General features: G+C 46.6%; 2 protein-coding genes across 5 annotated transcripts in view; one reads left to right on the forward strand and one right to left on the reverse strand.

Annotated features, from left to right (window-relative positions):
• The first annotated feature begins 11,908 nt into the window (after positions 1–11,908).
• rpl23 (ribosomal protein L23) lies at positions 11,909–15,949 on the forward strand. 2 transcript variants are annotated; one of them, XM_068749864.1, is made up of 5 exons: positions 11,909–12,000; positions 13,166–13,260; positions 13,738–13,866; positions 14,675–14,788; positions 15,831–15,949. In XM_068749864.1, exons 1-5 carry the CDS (start codon positions 11,924–11,926, stop codon positions 15,911–15,913), a joined length of 498 nt encoding a protein of 165 aa, XP_068605965.1. In that variant the 5' UTR covers positions 11,909–11,923; the 3' UTR covers positions 15,914–15,949. The 2 variants fall into 2 exon arrangements, with proteins under 2 accessions (XP_068605965.1, XP_068605966.1); XM_068749865.1 differs by having other exon boundaries at positions 11,928–12,000; positions 13,166–13,249.
• A 450-nt stretch (positions 15,950–16,399) lies between these two features.
• The window catches only part of LOC137905754 (SWI/SNF-related matrix-associated actin-dependent regulator of chromatin subfamily E member 1-like), a 16,961-nt gene continuing 5,935 nt past the window's right edge, over positions 16,400–27,425 (reverse strand). The window contains exons 2-10 of one of the 3 annotated variants that reach the window (XM_068750012.1): positions 26,934–26,977; positions 26,437–26,535; positions 22,684–22,764; positions 21,924–22,055; positions 21,644–21,815; positions 21,402–21,574; positions 21,232–21,333; positions 17,883–18,156; positions 16,400–17,016 (exon numbers count right to left, since the gene is read on the reverse strand). In XM_068750012.1, coding sequence (XP_068606113.1) covers positions 16,727–17,016; positions 17,883–18,156; positions 21,232–21,333; positions 21,402–21,574; positions 21,644–21,815; positions 21,924–22,055; positions 22,684–22,764; positions 26,437–26,535; positions 26,934–26,977 — 1,367 coding nt within the window. In that variant the 3' untranslated portion in view covers positions 16,400–16,726. Of the gene's footprint in view, positions 17,017–17,882; positions 18,157–21,231; positions 21,334–21,401; positions 21,575–21,643; positions 21,816–21,923; positions 22,056–22,671; positions 22,835–26,200; positions 26,260–26,436; positions 26,536–26,933; positions 26,978–27,425 lie in introns of those variants that run through there. The other 2 variants (XM_068750008.1, XM_068750009.1) reach the window with 2 other exon arrangements.

Raw genomic sequence — 27,425 nt, forward strand, 5'->3', positions numbered from 1 at the left:
CCTCGACAGAGGTTTGGCTGGCCGTTGAATAGTTTTGGGTCGGGAGCACGAGAATCTCTTGGTTCTGGAGGTAACTGAACAGGGGTGGAGACGGTGTGAGGCGGCGTAAGGGGTTGCACCGTAAGCAAGGCCGAAATCTGGCGGGTTAACCGGGACAACTGAATGGTTAAGTTCTGATTATGCTCAGCCAGGATCCTCAGGCCCTGCTCGTGCTGCCCGAGAAGCGCTCCCTGATGATGCCACGCTTGTTGCAGCTGGGCCGAGTCAGTATCATTGCCTGTGGCATCCATCATGGCCGGATCAATCTGTCACGGGGACTGGGCCAAACTGGACGGTCAAAACAGGCACAACACAGGATGCGGGTTTGAGCTGTTTTAATAGCCCGCTAAGGAGCAATGAACTCAGGAGGAAGACTTGATGAAGTCGCCAACTCGCCAGAATCCAGCCGGAGTCCCAAGACGAGCTGGGAGGGCGTCGGCAGGGAGGCACCGCAGAATTGCCGAGGAGACGACACGGGAACAGGCTGGGACGTGGAGCCAGGGGGACGACGAACACATGGAGTCAGGAACTCTGGGAGACGCTGTCGATCCGGCAAGGCGTAGGCCAGAGTCTTTATTGGAGCAGGTGAGGAGACGAGGCTCGATTGGAGTCAGCTGCGCAGGACTGCCACTCCAGCTCCAGCTCCGCCCCCTGCTCATCCAGCTCCAGCTGACGCCCAGCAACGATCGCTCGGACACAGAGCGAGACGCATCAGGAAGAGCAGAATCTGTTCGTGTCTGTGCTGACAGATAAAAGAACAGAATCCTGACAACGACCTTACAGTCGCCAGCCTCCTTTAAACTGCTCCATCACAGCAAAGAAGAGATTACCTATTTGCGCTGTGTTCTTGACAAATACCTGTCTGGTGATAGTATGGCAAATAAGGTGATCAAAAAAGTACTCCAACATCAAAATGTCCCTGAAAATAAATCCCGAACTTCCCAAAACACCCGAATTTGTTTACTTCTCAATCTGGCGCCCATGACCCGCCTTCTTCCGAGCCATTTTGGCTTTTCCTAAAATTTCTCAGGGTAGAAGACAGGGTTAAACTAGAACAGTGACGTGCAGTCAGGGGAGGCAAGTGAGGCACAGCCTCACCTGTCATCATATAAAAATCATATAAAAATCATGTATTTGTATTATTAAAAATAATATAAAAATCATATAAGATATAATATAATATCAGTGATATTATATTATATCTTATGATTTTTTCATTTTTAATAATACAATTAGTGCGTCACGTATTCTTGTGCTCAGCGGCATTAAAATACTGCAGAATGAGGCTAGTGTAATACCGCCTCCAGCCGATAGGAGGCCAGTGAGTGATTCAGCGCACTCATCAGCTGATCCGCTCGTTCAGACGGGCTTGTGAACACGGAAGCGCTGGCTGTCTGGATGTCTGGACGTGAAGCAAGAACCCGTGTTTCCTGCTTTTCCTGCCTTCTTTTCTCAACTTCTGACGATGTCTGGACTCGGATGGGATATTACGACATGAAGAATTTACCGAGAAGCCTCGACAAACACGAGCAGCGACCGCGCGTATTCATGGTCAAATTGCGCTAGAAACTTTTGGGACGTCCCGGATAGACCTGGCTTTGGACGGACAGCGGAGACTTAACATCAGCGTACACAAAGCTAAGGAAAAGGAGAACCGAGAGATGTTATTATATTTATATATTATATTGCACTGTTGCTGCTTCGAGCCCGTGAGACCGGCGTTCGGAGCTGATGATCTGTTTGACAGGATGTTTAACTGTTCTTGTTGAAGTGGTTTCAGCTCACACATCCAGTATCCTGCATTCAGTGATACTTACGGGACAGGGGGACCATAATGAGGACCAAGAGCAGAGTGAATTTAACAGACATTGTGTTCAGCTGCAACGACGGACAAAAATGCTCCAAAAAATCCTTTTAACAAGCAGAAATCTAGAGCAGAACCCAATACTAGACAGTAGGCGGCCATCTGGGCAGAGAGAGAGAGAGAGAGTGAGTCTTACCTTCGTACTGATCGTTCTGCAAACAGCAACCCGGATGAAGTGGTAGAGAGTCAGCGTAAAAGGGCTGGTTAAATACGTGCAGGACTGGTGAGGGGGGGGGGGGGGGGGGGCAGGTGGGAGTGGGTGGAGTAAGGTGGATGAAGGGATTGCAACAGGTATGTTGGATGTGACGTTCCAGTGATGGAGAAAGGAGGGGGATGCCGACGGCATCTCGTATTAAATGTGTTTGAGGAGGAGAGGCAGAGAGCTCGACTGATCCCAGTGGAAACGCAGCTCCAAGATTACACATTGTAGTTTTTATTTTGTGTATCACACATCTTTGAATTTGTCACACCTTACCCTGAGAACATGTCGACCTTATGAATAATCAATTTCAAATTTAGTACAAACCATATATGTCATATATATATTACATATATTTTTACTGTTTTATAAGAGCCTACAGTTACATCTACAAGAGCTGGAAACATGTCTAATCCCTCTGGCAACACATCTCCAACATTGGGCTCAAACAGCATTGTCCCCCCTGCTGGCCATGCCCTGGTATGACACTTTACATGCAGCTTTGGCCACTTGGGATTGTGAACCCCCGTTCTCTTTGCTCTGTTCGAGTTGGAGTCTCACTGACGGCTGAGACTAGAGCTTCAGCTGTGTTTGGATTGACTTGCATTATCTCTGCTAGTAAGTCACTTAAGCTGACACTCTCTGCATCTTCCTGGCTTTCCAAAATGATTTCCTCAATTTCATTAACGCCAAGCAATGGACCGCGTTCGCAGTGCTGACTTACCAGCATGGGAACCTGAATAGCCACACTTCCATGTTTTTGATCTCGAGCAGTAGTTCAACCCATCCTTCATAGGCTAATTCAGTCCCATTGGCGGCAGTAACTCGGAGCTGGTGATCTGGAAGTAGTGCATCCAGGAACTGGATTCTGACATGAGGTAGGTGCATCTCAAGCCATGGCTTTTCTAGGATGGTTATTTGGGCTCCACTGATCTTGACACCATTAAGAAAACATGTTACCTTGCATTTTCTACCGAGCAGTTTTGCTACTCGATGCCCTCTCCTGAATCTGGGTTTTGTTGACCCTTTACTAATAGTTTGACGTACCTGTTCCTGGCAGGTTATGGTGACATGGGACTCTGGTTTGCCTGTGATCACTGGTGGCCACTCCCCATTGACCTGACTGCCGGGCCTCCACCCCAATCTTAAAATCGGGTAACAGTTCAAATATAGCCAACTAGTGGGGCCATGACCCACCTTCTTCCTGGACATTTTGCTAGCCTAAAATGGCTCAGGGTAGAAGACAGGGTTAAACAACTCAAAATGGGATTGGCATTTAAAATAGTCAATGCAGCTCTGCCCTCAGTCCCCTCAGTCCCTGCATACCTGAAGAAACACCTCCACAGATTTAGTGACACCCACAGCCACAACACTAGAGGGAGCTCAAACAACAACCTGATTACCCCCTCCTACAGGACTAACATGGGTAAATCATCTTTTTACAATACTGCCCCCTAAGGGTGGAACTGTTTGACTCCTGCCCCCAAAACATGCACCTCTTTGGCCTCCTTCAAAACGGCCCTAAAAATACACCTTTCAGGGGGACAGAAACGGAGATAGTCATCACAACTCTCTCCGGATCAACCCCCCCCTCCTTTTTTTTGTCCACCTACGTTGCACATATTAAGTGTCTTTGTAATTTATTGTAATTTCTTGTAATTTATGTAATTTATTGTCATTCATTGTCATTTTGCATCAGTGGTGTAATTTATTTTAGATTAATTGTTAGTTTGCATCGGTGGTGTAAAATCATTTTATTTTTCTAATGTAATGTTACTTTGCATCAATTGAGTTATCAAATATTGGTTTTATTTTTAAGTTTTATTTTTATTAGTTTTATTTGTATTGTTAATTGTCGATGATTTATGTACGAAGGACTTTCAACGGAAACAAGACCGCAAGGGCTTTTTAGAAATGCTCCTCTTAGACAGGATGTTTGACTGTACTTGTACTGTAATACATGCTACTGTGTGACTGTACTTGTACTGTAATACATGCTACTGTGTGACTGTACTTGTACTCTAACATTCTATCTAATAAATATATTCATCCTCATCATCATTATCAACTACCGGCCAATCAGTATCCTCCCTGTGATATCTAAAGTTGAGAGAGATGGGTAGGAAAGATTATAAATTAACATTTAAATAAATACACTCTCCTTTGCATCCAATGCAATTTGGTTTCCGTGAAAATCATTCCACAGAGTTTGCAAACTGTCTGTATAGAAAAGATTAAACGAATGTTGGACACCGATCCCTGCATTGGTGCAGTATTGCTGGATCTGAGAAAAGCATTTGACACTGTAAATCAGGGGGTCCCCAAACCTTTTCCTGTGAGGGCCACACAACCTTTCCCTTCTCTGATGGAGGGCAAGAAACGGTGTGCCCTCCAGCAGAGAAGAAGGGCACACTTTTCAGTTTGTGCAGGAAAAATGTGACGATGGCAGGGGTGCCTAAAGATTTATTGTTTTCCAGACAGCCACCAAATAACCAAATAACCCTTTCTTCACAGAAAAAAAAAGGCAGGAATAACTAATAACACTATTAATAAAATAGATAATAACTAAATAACCCTTTCCGGGTTCGTCACAGAAAAACGTCAATGGAACATTAACTTTCTGGTCGTATGTGATCATCATTAAAATTGTCCCAAACAAAAGGAAGAATGCTTTTCTTCATAATATTAATATATTCTCCACTCTCGAATTAATGACCTGTAGCCTGTACTCTGCACAGGAACATGATAATTCACACTTAATGAATGCAACATTAATCATCCCATAATGATGACAATAAATATGGGTCAGGTTAGAAGACCATCGTTCGCTGAGAGAGAGGAAGCAGGAACTGTTTCAGTACCTTAAATTCAGTTTAGTGGACAAGAACAATAAGTCTACAATGACATTTAAATTGATGGCCATTCAGTGCAAACACATAATTTACCAAATCCCAACATTTACAATGAAATCAACACATTGAATTGGACCAAAAAAAATAATATATTTTGTTTTTTTTGGGGTCTCTGGTATTGTTCAGGGGGCCGGGCCAAATGTGGAGGCGGGCCGTAGTTTGGGGACCACTGCTGTAAATCATGAAACTCTTCTGTCTAAATTAGCTCATTTTATTTTTTCTTTAGATATGATATGATATGGTATGAGGAGTTTTATTTTGCTTGTCAGATTAAGACAAAAAAAATACAACTTAAACAAAACTAAATATATATTACAACCAAAAAAGGAATAAGCAGAAGCAATGCTTATTGTAGCCTATCCTAGATGCAATTCAGTGGATGCAATCATATTTAGAATTCAGGAAACAGTGTGTCTGCATTAACAGTGTCAAATCAAAATTTCTAGATGTCCCTGTGGTCTGCCTCAGGGGTCAATACTTGGCCCACTGTTATTTTCTATGTATATTAATGACTTGCCAAATTAATGTGTTGTCTTGTGTCTTTCTTTTACTTGCCGAGGGACTGCGGATGTAAATTAGCATTTTTGCTATAATCCGGCATATTTACGTCTATTAGATGCGTCTGTAGATGTTCATTATTGTGCACTGTCCCTATCAAATAAATGACATCTACACAAGATGTCGTCCATCTGTGTGCTCCTCCCTCCACTCTTGTGGGTCAGACTCTGATTTCATGTCAGAATGTTCTGAGTTTTTAACAAGCTTAGTTCTGAAAGCAGAACAGATACTTGTTGTGGGAGATTTTAACATTCATGTAGATTCAGTGACGGCTGCCTTCCTACTGCCTTCCTCTCATTACTGGACTCAATTGGCTCCTCCCAGAGAGAGAAAGAACCCGCCCACAGCTTTAATCACACCTTGGATCTGGTTCTCACGTATGGTATTGATATTGATCAATTAATTGTATTTCCACTGAAGCCTTTTTTATCAGACCACAAGTTCATCACTTTTACGTTTGTATTATTGGACTACGTTCCATCACACAGAACAGCCTTGACTAGATGTCTGTCTGATGGTGCTATTGCTAAATTCAGAGAAGTGATCCCATCAGCATTAAACTCTTTATCAAGCCTTAACATTACTGAGGAGTCATGTGGTAACTTTAGCCCCTCCCACATAGATCATCTTTAGGTGGTGCTGGGGACTTGATGCGCACGACGCTTGACTCCATCGCCCCCTTAAGAATTAAAAAACTAAAACCAAGAAGGAAAGCTCCGTGGTTCAATTCTGAGATTAGATTGTTAAAGCAAACAGCCAGAAGACTGGAGAGAAGGTGGAGCTCCACTAAATTGGAGGAGTCTTGTTTAATCTGGAAAAACAGCCTGAAAATGTACAGGAAGACGCTCCGCAAGGCAAGAGGAGCATATTACTCATCTCTAATAGAAGAGAACAAATCTAATCCAAGGTTTCTCTCTGACACCGTAGCTAGGCTAACACAAAGCTAGAGCAGCATATTACTCATCTAATAGAAGAGAACAAATCTAATCCAAGGTTTCTCTCTGACACCGTAGCTAGGCTAACACAAAGCTAGAGCAGCATATTACTCATCTCTAATAGAAGAGAACAAATCTAATCCAAGGTTTCTCTCTGACACCGTAGCTAGGCTAACACAAAGCTAGAGCAGCATATTACTCATCTAATAGAAGAGAACAAATCTAATCCAAGGTTTCTCTCTGACACCGTAGCTAGGCTAACACAAAGCTAGAGCAGCATATTACTCATCTCTAATAGAAGAGAACAAATCTAATCCAAGGTTTCTCTCTGACACCGTAGCTAGGCTAACACAAAGCTAGAGCAGCATATTACTCATCTCTAACAGAAGAGAACAAATCTAATCCAAGGTTTCTCTATGACACCGTAGCTAGGCTAACACAAAGCTAGAGCAGCATATTACTCGTCTCTAATAGAAGAGAACAAATCTAATCCAAGGTTTCTCTCTGACACCGTAGCTAGGCTAACACAAAGCTAGAGCAGCATATTACTCATCTAATAGAAGAGAACAAATCTAATCCAAGGTTTCTCTCTGACACCGTAGCTAGGCTAACACAAAGCTAGAGCAGCATATTACTCATCTCTAATAGAAGAGAACAAATCTAATCCAAGGTTTCTCTCTGACACCGTAGCTAGGCTAACACAAAGCTAGAGCAGCATATTACTCATCTCTAATAGAAGAGAACAAATCTAATCCAAGGTTTCTCTCTGACACCGTAGCTAGGCTAACACAAAGCTAGAGCAGCATATTACTCATCTCTAATAGAAGAGAACAAATCTAATCCAAGGTTTCTCTCTGACACCGTAGCTAGGCTAACACAAAGCTAGAGCAGCATATTACTCATCTCTAATAGAAGAGAACAAATCTAATCCAAGGTTTCTCTCTGACACCGTAGCTAGGCTAACACAAAGCTAGAGCAGCATATTACTCATCTCTGATAGAAGAGAACAAATCTAATCCAAGGTTTCTCTCTGACACCGTAGCTAGGCTAACACAAAGCTAGAGCAGCATATTACTCATCTCTAACAGAAGAGAACAAATCTAATCCAAGGTTTCTCTATGACACCGTAGCTAGGCTAACACAAAGCTAGAGCAGCATATTACTCATCTCTAATAGAAGAGAACAAATCTAATCCAAGGTTTCTCTCTGACACCGTAGCTAGGCTAACACAAAGCTAGAGCAGCATATTACTCATCTCTAACAGAAGAGAACAAATCTAATCCAAGGTTTCTCTATGACACCGTAGCTAGGCTAACACAAAGCTAGAGCAGCATATTACTCATCTCTAATAGAAGAGAACAAATCTAATCCAAGGTTTCTCTCTGACACCGTAGCTAGACTAACACAAAGCTAGAGCAGCATATTACTCATCTCTAACAGAAGAGAACAAATCTAATCCAAGGTTTCTCTATGACACCGTAGCTAGGCTAACACAAAGCTAGAGCAGCATATTACTCATCTCTAATAGAAGAGAACAAATCTAATCCGAGGTTTCTCTTTGACACCGTAGCTAGGCTAACACAAAGCTAGAGCAGCATATTACTCATCTCTAATAGAAGAGAACAAATCTAATCCAAGGTTTCTCTCTGACACCGTAGCTAGGCTAACACAAAGCTAGAGCAGCATATTACTCGTCTCTAATAGAAGAGAACAAATCTAATCCAAGGTTTCTCTCTGACACCGTAGCTAGGCTAACACAAAGCTAGAGCAGCATATTACTCATCTCTAATAGAAGAGAACAAATCTAATCCAAGGTTTCTCTCTGACACCGTAGCTAGGCTAACACAAAGCTAGAGCAGCATATTACTCATCTCTAATAGAAGCCTGGCGCGAGGAGAGGCAGGCAGCATTCTCATTCCAGCATGGAGCGAACACGAGAGACGTACTGGAATCATCCGGTAATCTGAACTAACTGTACTGATCTGTTAATTATATAAATGTCTTAATCTTAACAATGACCGCCAGCAGCGTTGTTAACCAATGGGGCGCTGCTGGAAATTGGATTACTGTGGCTTGAAGACAGAGACGAAGAACAGGAGGAAGACGGGTGCATCAATAGCAAGAGAAGAGGAAATTAAAGAGTTTAGGTCCGAGCGGGGGGACTTTGAATGTTTGGACGATGCCAGAGCTGGTGGACATGATGATGAGGAGGAGGAAGGTTGATGTGTTGTGTGTCCAGGAGACCAGGAGGAAAGGAAGCAAGGCTAGAAGCTGAGGAGCAGGATTCAAGTTGTTTTATAATGGAGGAGAGGAAAGAGGAATGGAGGAGGAGTTGGTGCAGAGTCAACTTGTCGTCTTCTGCGTTGCAAAAGCAATAGCCCCTTACGCCTAGGATAGGCGCTCGGGCCTAATAAAGAATAAAGAATAAAGAATAAAGAATAAAGAATAAAGAATTTTTGCAAAAACAATATAACTTTCTTTCTGAGTATGCGATTTTTACACAAAATACATTTTCGGAATGGTCTCGACGAGGGCTACGCGTCTGTGGGGGCACACAGCAGTTTCTTAATAATGTTACCGAGACATCAGGATCCAATGTTGGTTTTTTGAGAAGCGGTTTAATGACTGCTGTTTTAAAAGACTTGGGTACATAGCCTGTGAGTAAAGATAGATTAATCGTATTTAGCAAAGCAATACTGATTGAGGAGAAGACTTCTTTAAGCAGCTTAGTTGGGACCGGGTCTAAGAGACAAGTGCGCGGTTTAGATGAGGCAACAGCCACACTTAGTTGGGTAAGGGTTTTCTAACCCCTCTTCCGGTTCTTGTTCTCCATCGTGGGTGCTTAGTCAATGAGGAGAATGTGGGTTAATAAGGATACAAGAGTCTTTTGGCGCGAAATGTTTTTTTCTTCCTAGGGGGGGGGGCGTGACAGAAAATAATTGAGAAGCACTGCCCTATGGAATTGGTGCTGTCATCTAACATGTGTTTCCTAATGGTGAGGAAAGACCAATTGCATTTGCCTCAAGGACACCGAACAAAGCAGAGGGAGCTCAGGATGCTACGCTCAGCTGGAACGGGAGGTGCTGAGCATTGTTTTTGGGGTTAGGAAATTCCACCAATATTTGTATGGAAGGACGTTTACACTTTTTACAGATCATCGACCTCTGACAACTATCCTTGGACCACACACAGGTGTACCGTCTCTAGCAGCTTCACATCTACAGAGGTGGGCCTTGTTGTTGTCAGCTCACTCCTATGACATCAGACGCTCACTGTAATGCGGATGGACTTTCACGGTTGCCACTCCCTGTCACAAAGCATGAGCCGCGCACAGAGGAGATTTTTTACTTTAAAGGCGTGGAAAAGGTGCCAGTAACCGCTTCACGAGTGAAAAAGGCGACGCGATATGACCCCGAACTGTTGATGGTTATGGACTTGATGATCAGAGGACGATCAAGGTGTGATAGCTCTATACTTAAACCGTTCCTTGATAGGAGGTGGGAGCTTTCTGTCCAGTCTGGGTGTTTGCTATGGGGAAGGCGGGTCGTCATTCCACAGCCGCTGCACACAAAAATGTTGGAGCAGCTCCATGCAGGTCACAGCGGAATAGTCAAGATGAAAGAGATGGCAAGAAGCTACTTTTGGTGGCCAGGGCTAGACAAACAGATTGAGCACCTTGCCAAAAGTTTCTGAATCCTTTCACAAGACTCGTAACAATCCTCCTGCAGCCCCACTTCATCCATGGGACCTTTAGAAGACAGGATGTTTCTGGTCGCTGTCGATGCACACGGTAAGTGGCCAGAGGTGGCTATCATGAAATCCACCACTTCGGAAAAGACTGTTGAGGAACTTGGAGAGATGTTCAGTAGATTTGGTGCTCCTGTCCAATTAGTCTCTGACAATGGCCCTCAACTGGTGTCAAAAGAAACGTCAGATTTCCTGCAAGCCAACGGAGTGCAACACATTAAGTCAGCTCCATACCACCCTGCAACCAATGGATTAGCTGAACGGTTTGTGCAAACGCTTAAACATGCACTAAAGACATCACAAGGACAAGGCACTCTTCATCAAAGGCTACATGAGTTTCTTCTCAAATACCGAATCACCCCACATTCAACGACAAAGACATCTCCAGCAAACCTCATGTTCAACAAAGAACTGTAGACAAACTTGGATCTTCTCAAACCCCCAGCTGTGAGGGAAATTGTTCAGGCGAGTCAAAAAAGACAAATAATGCACAGAGACATTTGCGCAAAGGATCGAGTTTTTGCACCAGGAGACTCAGTGCTCGCCAGGAACTACCAAGGCAAAGCCAAATGGATTCCGGCCACTGTTATTGCACAGACTGGCCCTGTATCTTAGGCTGTTCAGACAACTGATGGAATTTGGCGCCGCCATGTGGATCAACTCTTAAAGACACCTCAAACCAACCCTGAACTGTCATTGACTCTGACACATATGTATCTGAACCATGTGATGTACCTTTACTAATATCAACTCCAGTGAGTCATGCTGTTCCTAGTGCAGGTGAAACTGTAAGGGACACGGTTTTGATACCAGAATCCAGTCCAACAGTAGCACAAGCTGATGTATCTCCTGAACGTCGCTACCCTACTCGTGAAAGACGACCACCTCCACGCCTGAATTTGTACTTCAGATTAAGACATGTAGTACGCCTCATTAAAGAAAGGATTGTTCGAGTATCCGCCTCATCATTCCTACTATCCGTAAAGCTGAAAGACACAACAACCGGGACACCGCGCTGTAATCTCCACACGTCACTATCGCTGCTCCATCCATTAGAGGAGAAAATGAGCAGGAGCTTTTCACTGCCAGTTTGTTACCATTATCATCTTCATCTTTATCATTATCGTGTACTTACAGAAGCAGGAAGATAAGTTGTGGCAGGAGACAACACCATCAGTGACAGAGAGATGGGAGGACTTAAATATATGTCATATATCTCTGAGAAGAGGAAGTGGGAAGCAACAAACTACAAACACTTTGATACTGAAATGTCTAATTCCTTTATTAATCATTAATATGACCTCATGTTCAGTCAGGTGTCCATAAAAACAGCAATTATAAGTTTCCTTTTTCTCTTTTACTGGAGTAATATATATATATATAGTCTCACATATAGTATTAATAGAAATACAATTACTTGTATGAAAAAAATATACATTTATTTTTCTAATGGATCTAAATACGTTTTTAAAACTGTAGAGTTGGTTTTTATGGAGTATCTTTGTGTCTTGTGTCAATTTAATGTTCTTTCAGCAAAGGATGAACGAATTAGTTCAAGTCCATAAATGTTCATTCGTTCATCTTCCGAAAGGCGTCGAACGTTTCCGGCGGCAGTTTCTCGAGTCCAGACTGTGACCCGGATGAGGATCTGCGTTCGCCTGTGACCCGGATGAAGATCTGTTGCTTTATATCCCACAATTCCTTTCGCTACTTCCTCTTTCCCGAATGCAGCGATGTCCAAGAGAGGTATGGCGCCGGCCTCGGTGGATCCGCGTCCATCGGTTCTTCTCGGCCCCCCCGGATGCTTTGATGTCTTTTGCGCGATGCGTGTCCGCGCGGGCGGCGGATGTGCGCCGTTAGTTTCAGGGTCGCGTCCGCAGTTAGCGAGTGAAGGTCGCGTCGCTGCTCGCTGCTCGCTGCTCGCTGCTCGCTAGCGCCGCGTAGCCGCGTAGCCGCGCGGCGGACGGGCCTAGTTTCTGCCTCGGCTTTCTCCACCGTCTCACGGCGGTCTCATCGCGGGGCTCCCGCGGCGGTGAATTACACGGTGCTTCGGGGCGGAGGACCGGGCCTTTAGCTAGGGCTTCCCGCGAAGCAGGTTAGCAGAGCCGGCTGAGGCCAGCGGGGCGTGTTTCCTGGGCCCGCGTGACCGTACCGTTACCGGTTACCCGGATGTTACTAACGATCTCTGTGATCAGTGATGGTTATGACGTAGACATCGATCCGTGACCCCTTCTGTGACGTCAGTATGAGATGGTTCAGGGTCTCAAACCTGATGGCACCGTAAGCTAGCGCGGTTAGCCGTTAGCACAGCCAGCTACGGTGCTTTTGGAGGCTCGTTCACGGTGCGTGTAGCCGCACCGTGAACGAGCCCAAACACGATCTAAAAGTATTAGCGGTTAATCAATAGCCTGGTAACGATCATTTGAGCGGTGTCCTTTGATCTGGATGCCCTAACGCGAGTTGTTTGAACGTAATTAGCGTTTAGCAAAGTGGGCTGATGTGTGATCTGCCTTTATGGTGTGGATCCTTTATCAATGATGATCAATAAATGCCATCGTCTGGATAATGAACCGCGTTATATCGAGGGACTGCTGTGTGTTATTTTGGTGTGTATTTGTACGGTGACAAAGGCGCCTTTAAATGAGAATGTAGTATTCTGTATTTGTACGTACCGGTGAGACGCTCGGGTTTATGGGTAAAGTCCGTTACTGGGGCAACGCGTTTGGCTCTGATCTGGAGTTTGTCTTGGCGGCAGAGAGTCGCCCAGCGGGAGACGGTACTTCTGTTTAGCACGCGCACGCACACACGCACGTACACACACACGCACACACACACACGCGCGCTGCTTCAGTGAACTCTGTTCCACAGACTCTTTGAAGTTCGGGGGAAATGAACTCTTAATGTGTTTCAGGACGCGGCGGATCGTCTGGAGCGAAGTTCCGCATCTCGCTGGGCCTCCCGGTGGGAGCGGTGATCAACTGCGCCGACAACACAGGTACACCTCAGGTGTGCATCAGAGGTCAAAGGGCAGCGCTAACATGAGCTCCATCCCCGAGTTTAACGGTTCGATTCGTGAGTCTCGGTGCCGATGCTAAACTAGACGATGAGTACTGCGATATGTTGTAAAAGACAAAGTGTAAGCGTGTACACCGTGAGCAAAAACGTGATTCAGTACGCGACAGTATTTACGTCTGTTTTATGTTTGAACATCTAAAGAACATGATTAACATTGAAGTGCAGCTGCTTCTCTACACCCCTAATAAACTTCAACGCAGCGCAGCCCGCGGGCTGTTGCTACGGTTACGACGGAACATGGTGTCGTCACTGCCTGTAACGGTTTATGGAGACTTGAACTGAAATGTTTAGTCGTTTAGATGTAATAACATCCTGTGAGTCTGTGATGAAAGGAATAATTCAGACACGCCGTTACTGCAAGAGAAGCTGAGATCACATGTCCATGATGGCGACCATCTTGTCTTTCAGGTGCCAAGAACCTGTACATCATCTCGGTGAAGGGCATCAAGGGCCGCCTGAACCGGCTGCCCGCTGCGGGGGTGGGTGACATGGTGATGGCGACGGTGAAGAAGGGCAAGCCGGAGCTCCGGAAGAAGGGTGAGCGTCTCCTGGTACTGAGCCCCTTCCAAAAGCACTCGCTCCGCCTCTCGGTGGCTGGGTGAGTTGTCGTAGAAGGGAATAATGATGTCATCACTGTGGGTGAGACGGCAGCGCCACCCTGTGGCTGACTGAGCTCAATCAGTGATGAGACAGCCCGAGCCTGCACTGGTTCCACTGGTTGGCGTGCCGGTGACGTGCAGGGCGAGTCGTTCACGCGTTATTAGCGCTAAATTGTGAACGCCAAAGCCTTGCGAGATGCCCGATGGCGTTGCATTGTGGGATACTGTTAGAAAAAGATGGAGCTGTTACAAATGTAAACGTGGTGAAAGTACGAATCATCGTTTTCATTTCTTGGTAAGCAAGTTTTCCTCTGGCTGCTTCCTCCTTTCCCTCTGGCTGCTTCCTCCTTTCCCTCTGGATCCTGCTGGTTCCTCCGTTCCCTCTGGCTGCATCCTGCTGGTTCCTCCGTTCCCTCTGGCTGCATCCTGCTGCTTCCTCCTTTCCCTCTGGCTGTATCCTGCTGCTTCCTCCTTTCCCTCTGGATCCTGCTGGTTCCTCCTTTCCCTCTGGCTGCATCCTGCTGGTTCCTCCTTTCCCTCTGGCTGTATCCTGCTGCTTCCTCCTTTCCCTCTGGCTGTATCCTGCTACTTCCTCCTTTCCCTCTGGATCCTGCTGGTTCCTCCGTTCCCTCTGGATCCTGCTGGTTCCTCCTTTCCCTCTGGCTGCATCCTGCTGGTTCCTCCTTTCCCTCTGGCTGCATACAGGAGTCCGGGTGTCTTGAACTAACCCCCCTGTCTGTCCACAGTCCATCCTGCGGTGGTGATACGGCAGCGGAAGTCCTATCGACGAAAAGATGGCGTGTTCCTCTACTTTGAAGACAATGCAGGCGTCATAGTGAACAACAAAGGAGAGATGAAAGGTGGGTTTGGGTGCAGCAGCACCCGCCGTTCACTGGGACGGACCGATTGGCTCCGATGTTCAGCGTTCTATGGAACGAAAAGGTCAATATATTTAGAAGTGTTCCTGAGCCTCCTGCCACACGGTAGTAGAATGAGTCAGAGCCCAAAGGTATCGACGCGGTACGGTTCCTTCAGAGTATCGTGAGCGAGTTGTGCCTTTCTGCTCAACGGTTCGTCTGATCATTCTTACTGAAGGATCGTGTTGTAGATGTGGAAATCGGGCGTGTTCGAGGCTCGTCTCCCATCTTGTCTTCAGTAGTGGAAGCTGTCTGGAACGAGAACGAGACGTTTGTCAGAAACTCGGTAGTTTAATGTCCCCCTTCCAAAAGCACTTGCTCCGCCTCTCGGTGGCTGGGTGAGTTGTCGTAGAAGGGAATAATGATGTCATCACTGTGGGTGAGACGGCAGCGCCACCCCGTGGCTGACTGAGCTCAATCAGTGATGAGACAACCTGAGCCGAGGTGCCGGTACCGGTCCGTGAGGCGTTTACCGGGCCACACAGAATCATCTGTATCGTTTCCGTGGTGATTATTAGCGTCTGAACGGTGTTTCGAGAAAAGGCTGGATTTTCTCCCAACGCAACAATCGGCTGTAAATCTCTTTGATCATGTGCTGCATTACTGCTACGTCTGGCGTGGTGGTTAGCGGCGTTCTATGTGCCGTTCGTGTGTTCTCCCTGTGACTGGGGCTTTTCGCCGGGTTCTCTAAAAACAAATTACACGTAGTTATGCGTGAGTGGCTGTCTGCGTGGCTCCGCCCCTCCCAGCAACTCCTGTGACCTGCAGAACGGATGCGTGTGTGGTGATCACAGGGCCGTAATGAGAGGTTTACTGATCGTATTGACAGTCCTATCTTTTTATCGACCCGGAAGGGCCGGCTGGCGTGAGACCGGTCCGTTGCAGGAAAGTATATCCTGATTGATTTGGAACCGATCTGGGACGGTGCCGGTGTGTGTTCCTCATGTCTCCTTGGTGCTAAGCTAACGTGTGCTCTCCTCTGCAGGGTCGGCCATCACGGGCCCAGTGGCCAAAGAGTGTGCCGATCTGTGGCCCAGGATCGCCTCCAACGCCGGCAGCATCGCTTGAGCGCCTCCTTGTGTTCAATAAAAGCTGTTAAACGAGCCTCGTACTTTATGCACGTTGCCTGTGTTGAAATGGCATCCCAGGATTCCATCACTGCGTGGGACGCCCACCGATCGGCGTTCTGGCCCGAAGCCGCTTCAGGACGTCGCGTGACCTCCGAGCGACGGTTCATCACGGGGCCGCTCGATCACGTGCACAACGCTCTCCGGTCACATTCGAACCCGTGACCTTAGCGCTGCGTACGGCCGGTACAGAGCATTCTGCAGACGAAGTAGTTCCGGCCGCGCCCTGCTCTGGAGTCGTTGCCCGTTGAGGCAGAATTCACCAAAATCAGTTGCTGACAGAAGAACATCGTTGAGGAACGAGAGATATTTAACAGATCATAGCTGAAGTATTATTACCATACTGTACGCAGATATCAAACGTCTACTGCGCCTCGTCCCGTTAGTGATCGTTGGATCCCCGCAAGAAAGCAAAATGGGGGGGGGTCAAACTTAATCTTTAATGGAGTCGGTAAGTTCAGACAGTAAAAATAGGAAAATGTAAAAAACAGGCGTATTACTAAAACCGGTGAAGTTCAGGTAAGAGTCAAGGAGTCGAGCTGAAACCTCCCACTATGAACCCCAGGTGTTTGGGGGGGGGGTTCTGCTGCTGTGACAGAGTACCGGTCCGGGGGGGTCCGAGGGAACCTGGTCCCGTTTGAAGGAGGCCTGCTGAGAATGAATACACTCAGCATCTGATCGGACGTAGACTTTAGTGAAATCGACGGTAACTCCCCCCCCCGGACCAGACCGTCCCACGTCCGGACAGCAGCGACTACGGTTTGCTGCTCTGGCTGGGGGGTCGTAGTGGTGGGGGAGGGGCTGCTTCCTCTGAGGTGGGAGGTGGGGGTACTGTAGCCACCCCAGGGGTGGTTTCTTCAGCTGTTGGGGCATCAGGGGCAACCACAGCACCATCCGAGGAAGGGGCAGGCCTGCCGTCATCACAGGGGGCGCTGCTCTCCACGGCAGGCTCAGGAGGGGGCCCGGCTTTATCAGAGGACGGCTCAGGTGGACCAGGTGGACCAGGTGGGGCCGGCTGGGAGTCTGAGGGAGGCGCCGCCTCATCTGGGGAGCAACGAAGGGCAGAGTTGAGCTTCATGTCGCTACTACGATGATGTCATCAATCTGCGCCGTCACGGACCCGTTTCTACAGATGTACTCTAAACCGGCGGTCCCAACCCTTTTCCTGCCACAGACTGGGGGGGCAATTAACTTAAAAGAGGACTATAATCTTACCAATAAACTTTATATTATGCACTTACAATAACTATCAAACAAGTATTACTCCAATATCTACTCACCATAAGTTGTGCTCTCAATAACTGCTTCAGTCCTTCATGTTCACGTTTTTTCTTTCATAAATTCCACGTTCTTGTTTTTTACTTAAGGGTTCTTGTCTCTGTGCCGAAGCCGTTTTAACCCCTTCATTGCTCGTTAACGAAGCTGATCAGCTGTTGATGAACCCGAGTTTTAAGTCTGACTCCTGGTTTGTGTTAAAACAAGTTTTCTTTTCTTCCTCCGTTTGTTTTTTATTAATCTTCGCTAGTTCACGTCTGTTTTTAGTAACGTATCATGAAGATTCACAGGCGATTGTTACGTTGGTTAAAATCCGGTCGTTTTTCAAAATAAAACACCTTTTAACGCTAATAAATCGATACAACAGAAATTGTATGCGTCAGTTATTCTTTCTGTGCGCCCCGGTAACAAATGCCTCACGGACCGGTACCGGGCCGCGGCCCGGTGGTTGGGGACCCCTGACCTAAACTACAGTGCTACTGCGAACGAGACACCAGATCAGACGATGCTAGCACTAGAAAGATATGCTATCATGTAGCAGCCCCTGGTGAGGTATAACATGTACATAAGCAGGTATAACATGTACATAAACAAGGTACTGTAATAACAGCAGAGGAGCCACACCCACTCTGTACCTGTCTCCATCGGTGTGTCTTTGTCGTCCTCCTTGGTCCCTGAGCTTGGGTTAGCGCGAGTGCTGTTCTGCTCTGGAGCTTTGCTGCTAGCTTTGCTGCTAGCTTTGTTGCTAGCTTTGTTGCTAGCTGCCTCCTGCTGCTGCTGAGCAGCCTTCTCTGCCTGTTCGGCCGCCTCACGCTCCCTCTCCTCCGCCCGGCGCCTGGCCGCCTCTTCAGCAGCAGCCATCTCTGCTGCTAGCTTCTCCATGTCCACCTCCACCTTTTGGCTGCACAGCTGGAGACAACATGGCCGACATAAAGACAGACCCCCCGTTCCCCGTGTAGTCCGGCGGCTTAGCAAAACTATGGGGACACGGCGGATAAAAGCACCACATTTTCTTTATGTGCTCTACATCACCATAGCTTTCAGTTTTTGGTGGGAGCCGCCTCATCAAGATGGCGGATGGCGGCCATATTGGATTTCAGCCATGTAAAATCTATAAATGCCAATATCTCGGCTTCCAAGCCACTTAGAAGGTCAATCTTGGTGTCAAAGTATACATTTACTGAGTCAGGGAATGCATTAAAGCTATTGAGAATACCACTAGATGATTATTTCTGCAGATATCAAATAAATAATGTTCATTCTGGCAATGTATGCATCGTTTTCAACTGGATTCCTAAGCAGCTGGACATAAATGGATGACATGCATGGATTGAACTTGATTTGCTTCACTTTTTAACACAAGTATTATTACATGTATAATCTAATTATCTGTTAGACCGTGCTCGTTTTCAGACCCAAATGCACGACACAGGAGGCAGTGGAACAGTTCAAAACCTGGAGGGGATTTAATTATAAAAGGATTGGGTGTGGCTGCTGGGCCAGTTCAGATGTTGCCCAGATCCCAGACTTGTATGCAACTCGCTTCAAGTTGCTGGAATGTGTTCCATCATTCTGTTCTTCTGGCAGAACAACTCTCTCCTTGCTTCATTGACGGATTCCCAATCACTTGTTATGTCGTAAAGGACGACTGTGTAGCGCTCCAGAAGTCGAAAGTGTTGGTCATCTATGGTCACGGGAGTGTGCGGATTCGCTGCCATGTACCGTATTTTCACACCCATAGGACGCGCCTAAAAGTCTTAGATTTTTCTCAAAATGTGCCGCGCGTCCATTGGTCCGCGCGGCCTATTTGTTGTTGTAAGGCGGACTCAGTCAGAGCGGAGTGATACGCTCCGACGCGCTTCACCATAGTAAACTATTATGGCGTGTTGACGGAAGTGGCTACCGTGGCTGTCGGTCCCGCAGCAGAACACGGGAATAGAGCAGCAGAGAGAGAATCCAGCATTAATGAATCAATGGAGGAAGAGGAGGAAGCAAGAAGAAGACCTGCAGCAACTCGGCTCCTGCGATCGGCGACTCCGTGCGCGGCGATCTCACCGATACGGTCTAAACCGGAGTGAAGCTAGCTAACGCGCTAACTAGCAAGCTAGTCATCATCATCCCCGGTGGATTAACCAAAGAACTCCAACCGCTCAACGTTAAACTGCGAGCTGCGTGGGAGCGCTGGACGACAGAAGGAGAACACAGTTCCACTCAGAGTGGAAGGCAGCGCAGCGCCAGAGTTTGTGAATGGAGTGTAGATGCTAGGGCTAACTGTCTGCTAGCATCGTTGTTCGAGCCTTCGCAAACGCCGGCATCATTTCCAAGGTGCCTCACGGCACAGAAAGAGACTCTGACAGTGAAGAAAGAGGCCGGCATGCTTGACGGAGATCTAGCGCAGCTGTTCACTACAGAAACAGAGGATGAGGACTTTGATGGGTTTGATTAATGACTCAGTTTTGCTCCGGCTCTATTTTTTAAAACGCGTACTAGTATGCTTGTTTGATTGATGACGATTAAAGATGTGAGTACCAAACTCAGTTTTGCTCCTGCTTTATTTTGCACACCTATCATGCCGGCGCCTTTTGATCCGCGCGCCCTTTGTACGTTTAAAATACCGAAAAATCAGCTGTTAATGAGACTGCGCTGAATCAGCAGGTGCGTCATAAGGTCGTGAAAATACGGTAGTTGAAGGCCTGGCTGACCTTCTTCTTCTTTTGGAGGTCTCCAAGTGCTTCATGATGTGGGGAACAAAGACACAACTGGCATATTCGTCGAATGTGGTAATGTTGGTAGTGGACAGGAAGTGCACAACAGCGGCACCGTCGAGTACTTTGACATCCAAAGTACCTGGAGGTTCCTGTTGTGTCTTCTGTGTCAGAACAATTAGCAGATCTGACTTCTTTCCCAGCCGTAGTTTCCCTCTGTCAGACAGAGAGGGAGGGTTTGGATGGTTTTCGTGCTTAAAGGAGGTGCTCATGTCCCCCTCTCTGTGTTGCATGGCTGTATATAATTGGGAGAAGAGTGCCTCATCATCCTTCAATATTGATATCTGCCCTGCCTGCCTGGTCTTGATCTTGGGCGTTGGGCATCTGAAGAGAGGCAGTGAGTTCGTTTTGATGGGCTCGTGAATGGAGTGTGTGCGGTCCCTGATCACTGTGTCGTGCGTTTGGGTCTGAAAACGAGCACGATCTAACAGATAATTAGATTATCCGTGTAATAATACTTTATGTTAAAAAGTGAAGCAAATCAAGTTCAATCCATGCATGTCATCCATTTATGTCCAGCTGCTTAGGAATCCAGTTGAAAACGATGCATACATTGCCAGAATGAACATTATTTATTTGATATCTGCAGAAATAATCATCTAGTGGTATTCTCAATAGCTTTAATGCATTCCCTGACTCAGTAAATGTATACTTTGACACCAAGATTGACCTTCTAAGTGGCTTGGAAGCCGAGATATTGGCATTTATAGATTTTACATGGCGGAAATCCAATATGGCCGCCGTCCGCCATCTTGATGAGGCGGCTCCCACCAAAAACTGAAAGCTATGGTGATGTAGAGCACATAAATAAAATGTGGTGCTTTTATCCGCCGTGTCCCCGTCTTACTCAAACCTGGTTCTCAGCCCGCACTAACAGATACCTGTAACGGTTCATCCTCGCCTTTAGCTCTTTCAAAGGTTACCGTATTTCCACACACCTAACATCCTTTACGTATCTCACCGATACCGTCTAAACCCGAGTGAAGCCTGCTAACTAGCTAACTAGCTAACTAGCTTATCATCATCATCCCGGGTGGATTAACCAAAGAACTCGAACCGTTCAACGTTAAACTGCGTTAAACATTCACCGAGAGAGGGAGGCGATGCCGGGCGAGTTTCATCTCGAGAATAAGTTGAATAAAGTTTGACTTATTTGACTGTTTCGTTTCGCTTAATGCGCCCTACGGTCCTGAAAACACGGTAATAAAGAACGCCGTACCCGCTTGAGCTCCGTGTTGAACGAGTCCGTTGTCTCGAGGAAACGCCGTTTCTTATCTTGATGGCGATCCTCAATCTGCAGAAGTTCTGCCTCCAGCTTCCTCTGAAACACGCCGAGGTCATTAGCGACGCTTGCAGCGAGCAGGACGGCGTCCCACGATAACCTCGTACCTGGTGCACCATCAGAGACTGGACCTGCCTCTTGAGGACCTGCATCCGGGCGGTCGTGACCACGGACCGGACGTCGGGCACCACGATCTCACTGAGGATGTCGCTGATGAGCCGATGGTTCCTCTGGAAGCGAGCAGCTGCCGTGTGCTTCACTGAGAAGCCGTCATCGTAGTCTGAGGGGAACAAGGTGTCCTCGGTCAGCTGTTCACCGACACGTACCCAACGCACCAATCAGAGCGCACCATCGGGATCTTCAGCAGGCTGGATGCTCATGTACGGCTCTCCTTTGTCCATCCGGCTCTGCCTCTGCCGGCTCTCCTCCTCCATCGCCGCCTCCGCCCGGTTCTTCGCGTTAACGTAGGCCAGGTAGGCCGGCGAGTTGTGGTAAGCCTTCAGCGAGTCGTTATACTCAATCTGGGGGCGGGGCCAATGTAAGAATCATTTCACCCAAGATAATCAGCGGGATTAACACCCAAACGTTTCGCGCCGCGGTTACGTTCATGCTAAGCTCTCCACAAACACCTTTTCAGCTTCGTACTCGTTCAGGTAGTCCTGCTTCTCCTCGTCCGTCAGGTCCCGCCACATCCCACCGATGATCTTTCCAATCTCCCACAGCTTGAGGTCTGGGTTCGACGCCTTCACTTGGTCCCATACCTTGCATGGACACACAAACGGGTGCATTACCCACACACACACACACACACACACACGCCAAAATAATGTACGGTCACTGCAGTAGATGGAAGAAAGGAAACGTGGCAACAGATCAGGTCTCAGAGCAGCACCGCCAGATAATAATAATAATAATAATAATAATAATATCCACCTGGACACAGACTATTTAAATTCTGGTATTCAAAGCACCAAAAACACACAAAGCGCAATGAAAGGACACGAATCATCGTTCAAAGGCTCCCACGTCTGGATTATTATGATCGAGACTCGTCTGAAGCCATTACAATAGAAACAGACTTTTTAGAGGAGAACTAAAATACCATCAATAGAAGCTCAGCTCGAAGGCTCACATTATACATAGTAGATATATAATACATTATATATAGTAAATATATAATATTACATTCGTAGAGAAACATGAAATGAAATGTAGAATCAGAGATTCTGTGTGTAACAACGAAAGCAGCGACAAAATGGAGGCAGGAGTAGCAGCAGCAGGGCGGAGTCTCCTCCACCGTGACCCTCGAACCCCTGCAACGCTTTAGGGGATGGGAGGACAAGCAGTAAAAGCAGACACCGTGGATGGGTGTCTTACCTTCCTGCTTACCTTCCGGCTGTACCGCATGTAAGGCATCAGTGGCTTGTCTGGAGGTTTGGGAGGCTTTGGGACGGTGACGCCCGAGGAGTTCTGGGGACGGACGAAAGTGTGAATGAGAAGATGGACAAGGAACAAAGACACAACGGTTCCGTGGACAGCATCAGGTCAACGTGTTTGTCTTTACAGGGAGACTGTCAATAAGAAACCAAATATTAAAGCCGCAAGCGGCGTTGTAGGCCCTCGCCGGCCGACAGGCCGTTGAGCTGACCCGCCGACGCACGCCGCTTTTGTCCTGAGTGCTTCACAAGTGTTTAGATTTGAGCTGCATGAGTAGCTCACAGTTTAGTCAAATCGTTATTTGGATTATATGGCCATCTGCCGTCAGGAGTTTTTAAGTTTCAATCCAATATGGCCGCCTTCCTGTGTGTCTGGGGGCGTGGCCATAATACATTTGTGTGTACCGAATTTCGTGGCTGCCTGACAAAGTTGGCGTCGGACCCCCCATAGGCACAATGTATTTTGATTCTTGTAGGTGGCGCTGGCGCGCCACTTTTTCATGCCCAATTTTGAAACACATAAAATAATTAATTTTTCGCCGGTTCTGAGCTTGGTTCAAAGTTTGGTGAGTTTGAGCATGTTCAGGGGGTCAAATTGCCGTTTAAACAGCAGAACAAAGAAAAAGAATAAGAGAGAATTTTCTCACAAACAATATACCTGTCTGGCGATAGTATGGCAACTAAGGTGATCAAAAAAGTCAATCAGAGAACAAGATTTTTGGGCAGAATGTCTGCTTTTGTCTCCGGACGCTTGCTGGAGCCCTCGTTCAGCCCCTCTTTGACTATGCTAGCACCTCCTGGTATTCAAACATCAAAGTGTCCCTGAAAACCAGGCTCCAAACCTCCCAAAACAAACTGATTGGGCTACTCCTCAATCTGGGGCCCATGACCCACCTTCTTCCTGGACATTTTGCTAGCCTAAAATGGCTCAGGGTAGAAGACAGGGTTAAACAACTCAAAATGGGATTGGCATTTAAAATAGTCAATGCAGCTCTGCCCTCAGTCCCCTCAATCCCTGCATACCTGAATAAACACCTCCACAGATTTAGTGACACCCACAGCCACAACACTAGAGGGAGCTCAAACAACAACCTGATTACCCCCTCCTGTAGGACTAACATGGGTAAATCATCTTTTTACAATACTGCCCCCTAAGGGTGGAACTGTTTGACTCCTGCCCTCAAAACATGCACCTCTTTGGCTTCCTTCAAAACGGCCCTAAATATACACCTTTCAGGGGGGCAGAAACGGAGATAGTATCACGACTCTCTCCGGATCAAACCCCCCCCCTTTTTTTTGTCCACCTACATTGCACATATTAATTGCTTTAGTAATTTATGTAATCTATGTAATCTATTGTCATTCATTGTCATTTTGCATCGGCGGTGTAAAATAATTTTATTTTTATTTTTCTAATGTTACGTTGTCAATGTCAATTGAGTTATTGAATATTGGTTTTATTTTTATTTGTATTGTTAAATGTCGATGATTTATGTACGAAGGACTTTCAACGGAAACAAGACCGCAAGGGCTTTTTAGAAATGCTCCTCTGAGACAGGATGTTTGACTGTACTTGTACTGTAATACATGCTACTGTGTGACTGTACTTGTACTGTAATACATGCTACTCTGTGACTGTACTTGTACTGTAATGCATGCTACTGTTTGACTGTACTTGTACTGTAATACATGCTACTCTGTGACTGTACTTGTACTGTAATACATGCTACTGTGTGACTGTACTTGTACTGTAATACATGCTACTGTGTGACTGTACTTGTACTGTAATACACTCTATTGTTTGACTGTACTTGTACTGTAATACATGCTACTGTTTGACTGTACTTGTACTCTAACATTCTATCTAATAAATGTATTCATTCATTCACCGGAGTGAAGCAAGCTAACGCGCTAACGGGCTAACTAGCAAGCTAGTTTATCATCGTCATCCCCGGTGGATTAACCAAAGAACTCCAACCGTTCAACGTTAAACTGCGAGCTGCGTGGGAGCGCTGGACGACAGAAGGAGAACACAGTTCCACTCAGAGTGGAAGGCAGCGCAGCGCCACCGTTTGTGAATGGAGTGTAGATGCTAGGGCTAACTGTCTGCTAGCATCGTTGTTCGAGCCTTCGCAAACGCCGGCATCATTTCTGAGGTGCCTCACGGCACAGAAAGAGACTCTGACAATGAAGAAAGAGGCCGGCATGCTTGACGGAGATCTAGCGCAGCTGTTCACTACAGAAACAGAGGATGAGGACTTTGATGGGTTTGATTAATGACTCAGTTTTGCTCCGGCTCTATTTTTTAAAACGCACACTAGTATGCTTGTTTGATTAATGACGATTAAAGATGTGAGTACCAAACTCAGTTTTGCTCCTGCTCTATTTTGCACACCTATCATGCCGGCGCCTTTTGATCCGCGCGCCCTTTGTACGTTTGAAATACCGAAAAATCAGCTGTTAATGAGACTGCGGCGAATCAGCAGGTGCGTCATAAGGTCGTGAAAATACGGTAGCTTTTTTTCTGAGTGCGCGATTATTACACAAAATACATTTTCGGAATGGTCTCGACGAGGGCTACGCGTCCGTGTTGTTGAGTGTCGTGTGTGTGTGTGTGTTTGCTGTTGAGTGTCGTGTGTGTGTGTGTTTGCTGTTGAGTGTCGTGTGTGTGTGTGTTTGCTGTTGAGTGTCGTGTGTGTGTGTGTTTGCTGCTGAGTGTCGTGTGTGTGTGTGTTTGCTGTTGAGTGTCGTGTGTGTGTGTGTTTGCTGTTGAGTGTCGTGTGTGTGTGTGTTTGCTGCTGAGTGTCGTGTGTGTGTGTGTGTTTGCTGTTGAGTGTGTGTGTGTGTGTGCTGTTGAGTGTGTGTGTTGTTTAGTGTCGGGGTGTGTGTGTGTGTTGTTGAGTGTGTGTGTGTGTGTGTTGTTTAGTGTCGGGGTGTGTGTGTGTGTTGTTGAGTGTGTGTGTGTGTGTGCGTGAGTGTGTTGGTCGTCCTCAACAGCATGGCAAATTTGGATGCCGAGGGTTGACGCTCGTCTGCGTTGCAAAAGCAGTAGCCCCGCCCCTTACGCCTCGGATGGCTGAGCTGCACGAGCAGGAAGTAAATCATTGCTTTAAGACTTAGATCCACAACTTGGTCAATCCCATCTGTGATCTCAAATCAATGAGGTCCAGAAACAGGAAGTGTCTGACAATGAGGTGCTAAAGGTTGAGAGAGAACGATGACATGAACAGCACGGACAGCAGCTGCGAGTGCAACGCCCTGCCTCAGAGCCGGAGCCACTCACCTGACCCGGAAGCTCATTCCAGCCTCTGAGAGGCTGATCAGAGATCAGATTAGCCGAGTGCCATTCAGCAGAGCTCACACATGCAGACAGACAGACAGACAGGCAGGCAGGCAGGCAGACAGGCAGGCAGACAGGCAGGCAGGCAGGCAGGCAGACAGGCAGGCAGGCAGGCAGGCAGGCAGACGACCTCTCAGAGCGGTTCCTTTCTTACAACTTCATTTTCAGTTGTGTTGATCAACCTTTTAGCTTTTGAAAGAAAACCCAAATAAGAAATGAACCCAATTCCTGCTCAACATATTTACCTCACCTGAGCTGACATTAATATATCAATTCGAGAAGAGCAGAAGACAACTTTTATATCTCCTGTTCCATAAGCTTGAAAGCTTGATAAATGCCCCCCCCCCCCCTCCATTAATATATTACCCTGCTGGAGCCTCCGGAGCCCCCTCCCAGCCGGAGGTTGTTGTAGGCCAGGTGGCTGTAAGGGTTGTAGCCCACAAACCCGGGGGTGGAAGGCATTTGCTGATGGAAGACAAATGAGACAAAACACGAATGAGAAATGGCTCACGAACAAGAGGGGGGGGGGGGGGGGGGTAACAGAAAGAGGTGAAGAGGGGGGGGAAAGGGGAAACATGTTTTTCGTGATGTCATCATGCAAGGTAAAAAAGCAACCGGCCGGTGGGCTGGCATTGAGCATGAGAGCGTGCACGGTAAACGTCTGGAGCGACAAGCTGCCCTCCAATATGCACAGACTGAACCACAGCGACGCCTGGTGGTGGGAGGACAGGAAACAGCACGAGCAACAGAATCCGGAGCGACCTCAGGCTTCAAGAGAAATAAATAATCAACCAGCAATCTAAGATGTGGAAAAAAGGGGCAAAGAGAGCATCGGCCGCCTGAAACGACATGTCGGCACTTACTGTAGTGGGGGCCGGGGAAGGGGGCGGGGCATAGGAGGGTCGTTCTGCAAGGAGAAGGAAATGTCAGCCAGTTGTTGTAATTCAAAACAGCTCACTGTGCACGGTTCAGACTGCTATATATATATATACACACAGATATACACAGATATATATATATACACAGATATATATATACACAGATATATATATATATATACACAGATATATATAGATATATACACAGATATATATATATATACACAGATATATATATACACAGATATATATATATATATACAGATATATATATATACACACACAGATATATACACAGATATATATATATATACACAGATATATATATACACAGATATATATATATATACACAGATATATATATACACACAGATATATATATATATCTGTGTATATATACACAGATATATATATATCTGTGTATATATACACAGATATATATATATACACAGATATATATATATATACACAGATATA

Source organism: Brachionichthys hirsutus, chromosome 16 (assembly GCF_040956055.1).
Source record: "Brachionichthys hirsutus isolate HB-005 chromosome 16, CSIRO-AGI_Bhir_v1, whole genome shotgun sequence".
Classification (NCBI taxonomy): domain Eukaryota; kingdom Metazoa; phylum Chordata; class Actinopteri; order Lophiiformes; family Brachionichthyidae; genus Brachionichthys; species Brachionichthys hirsutus.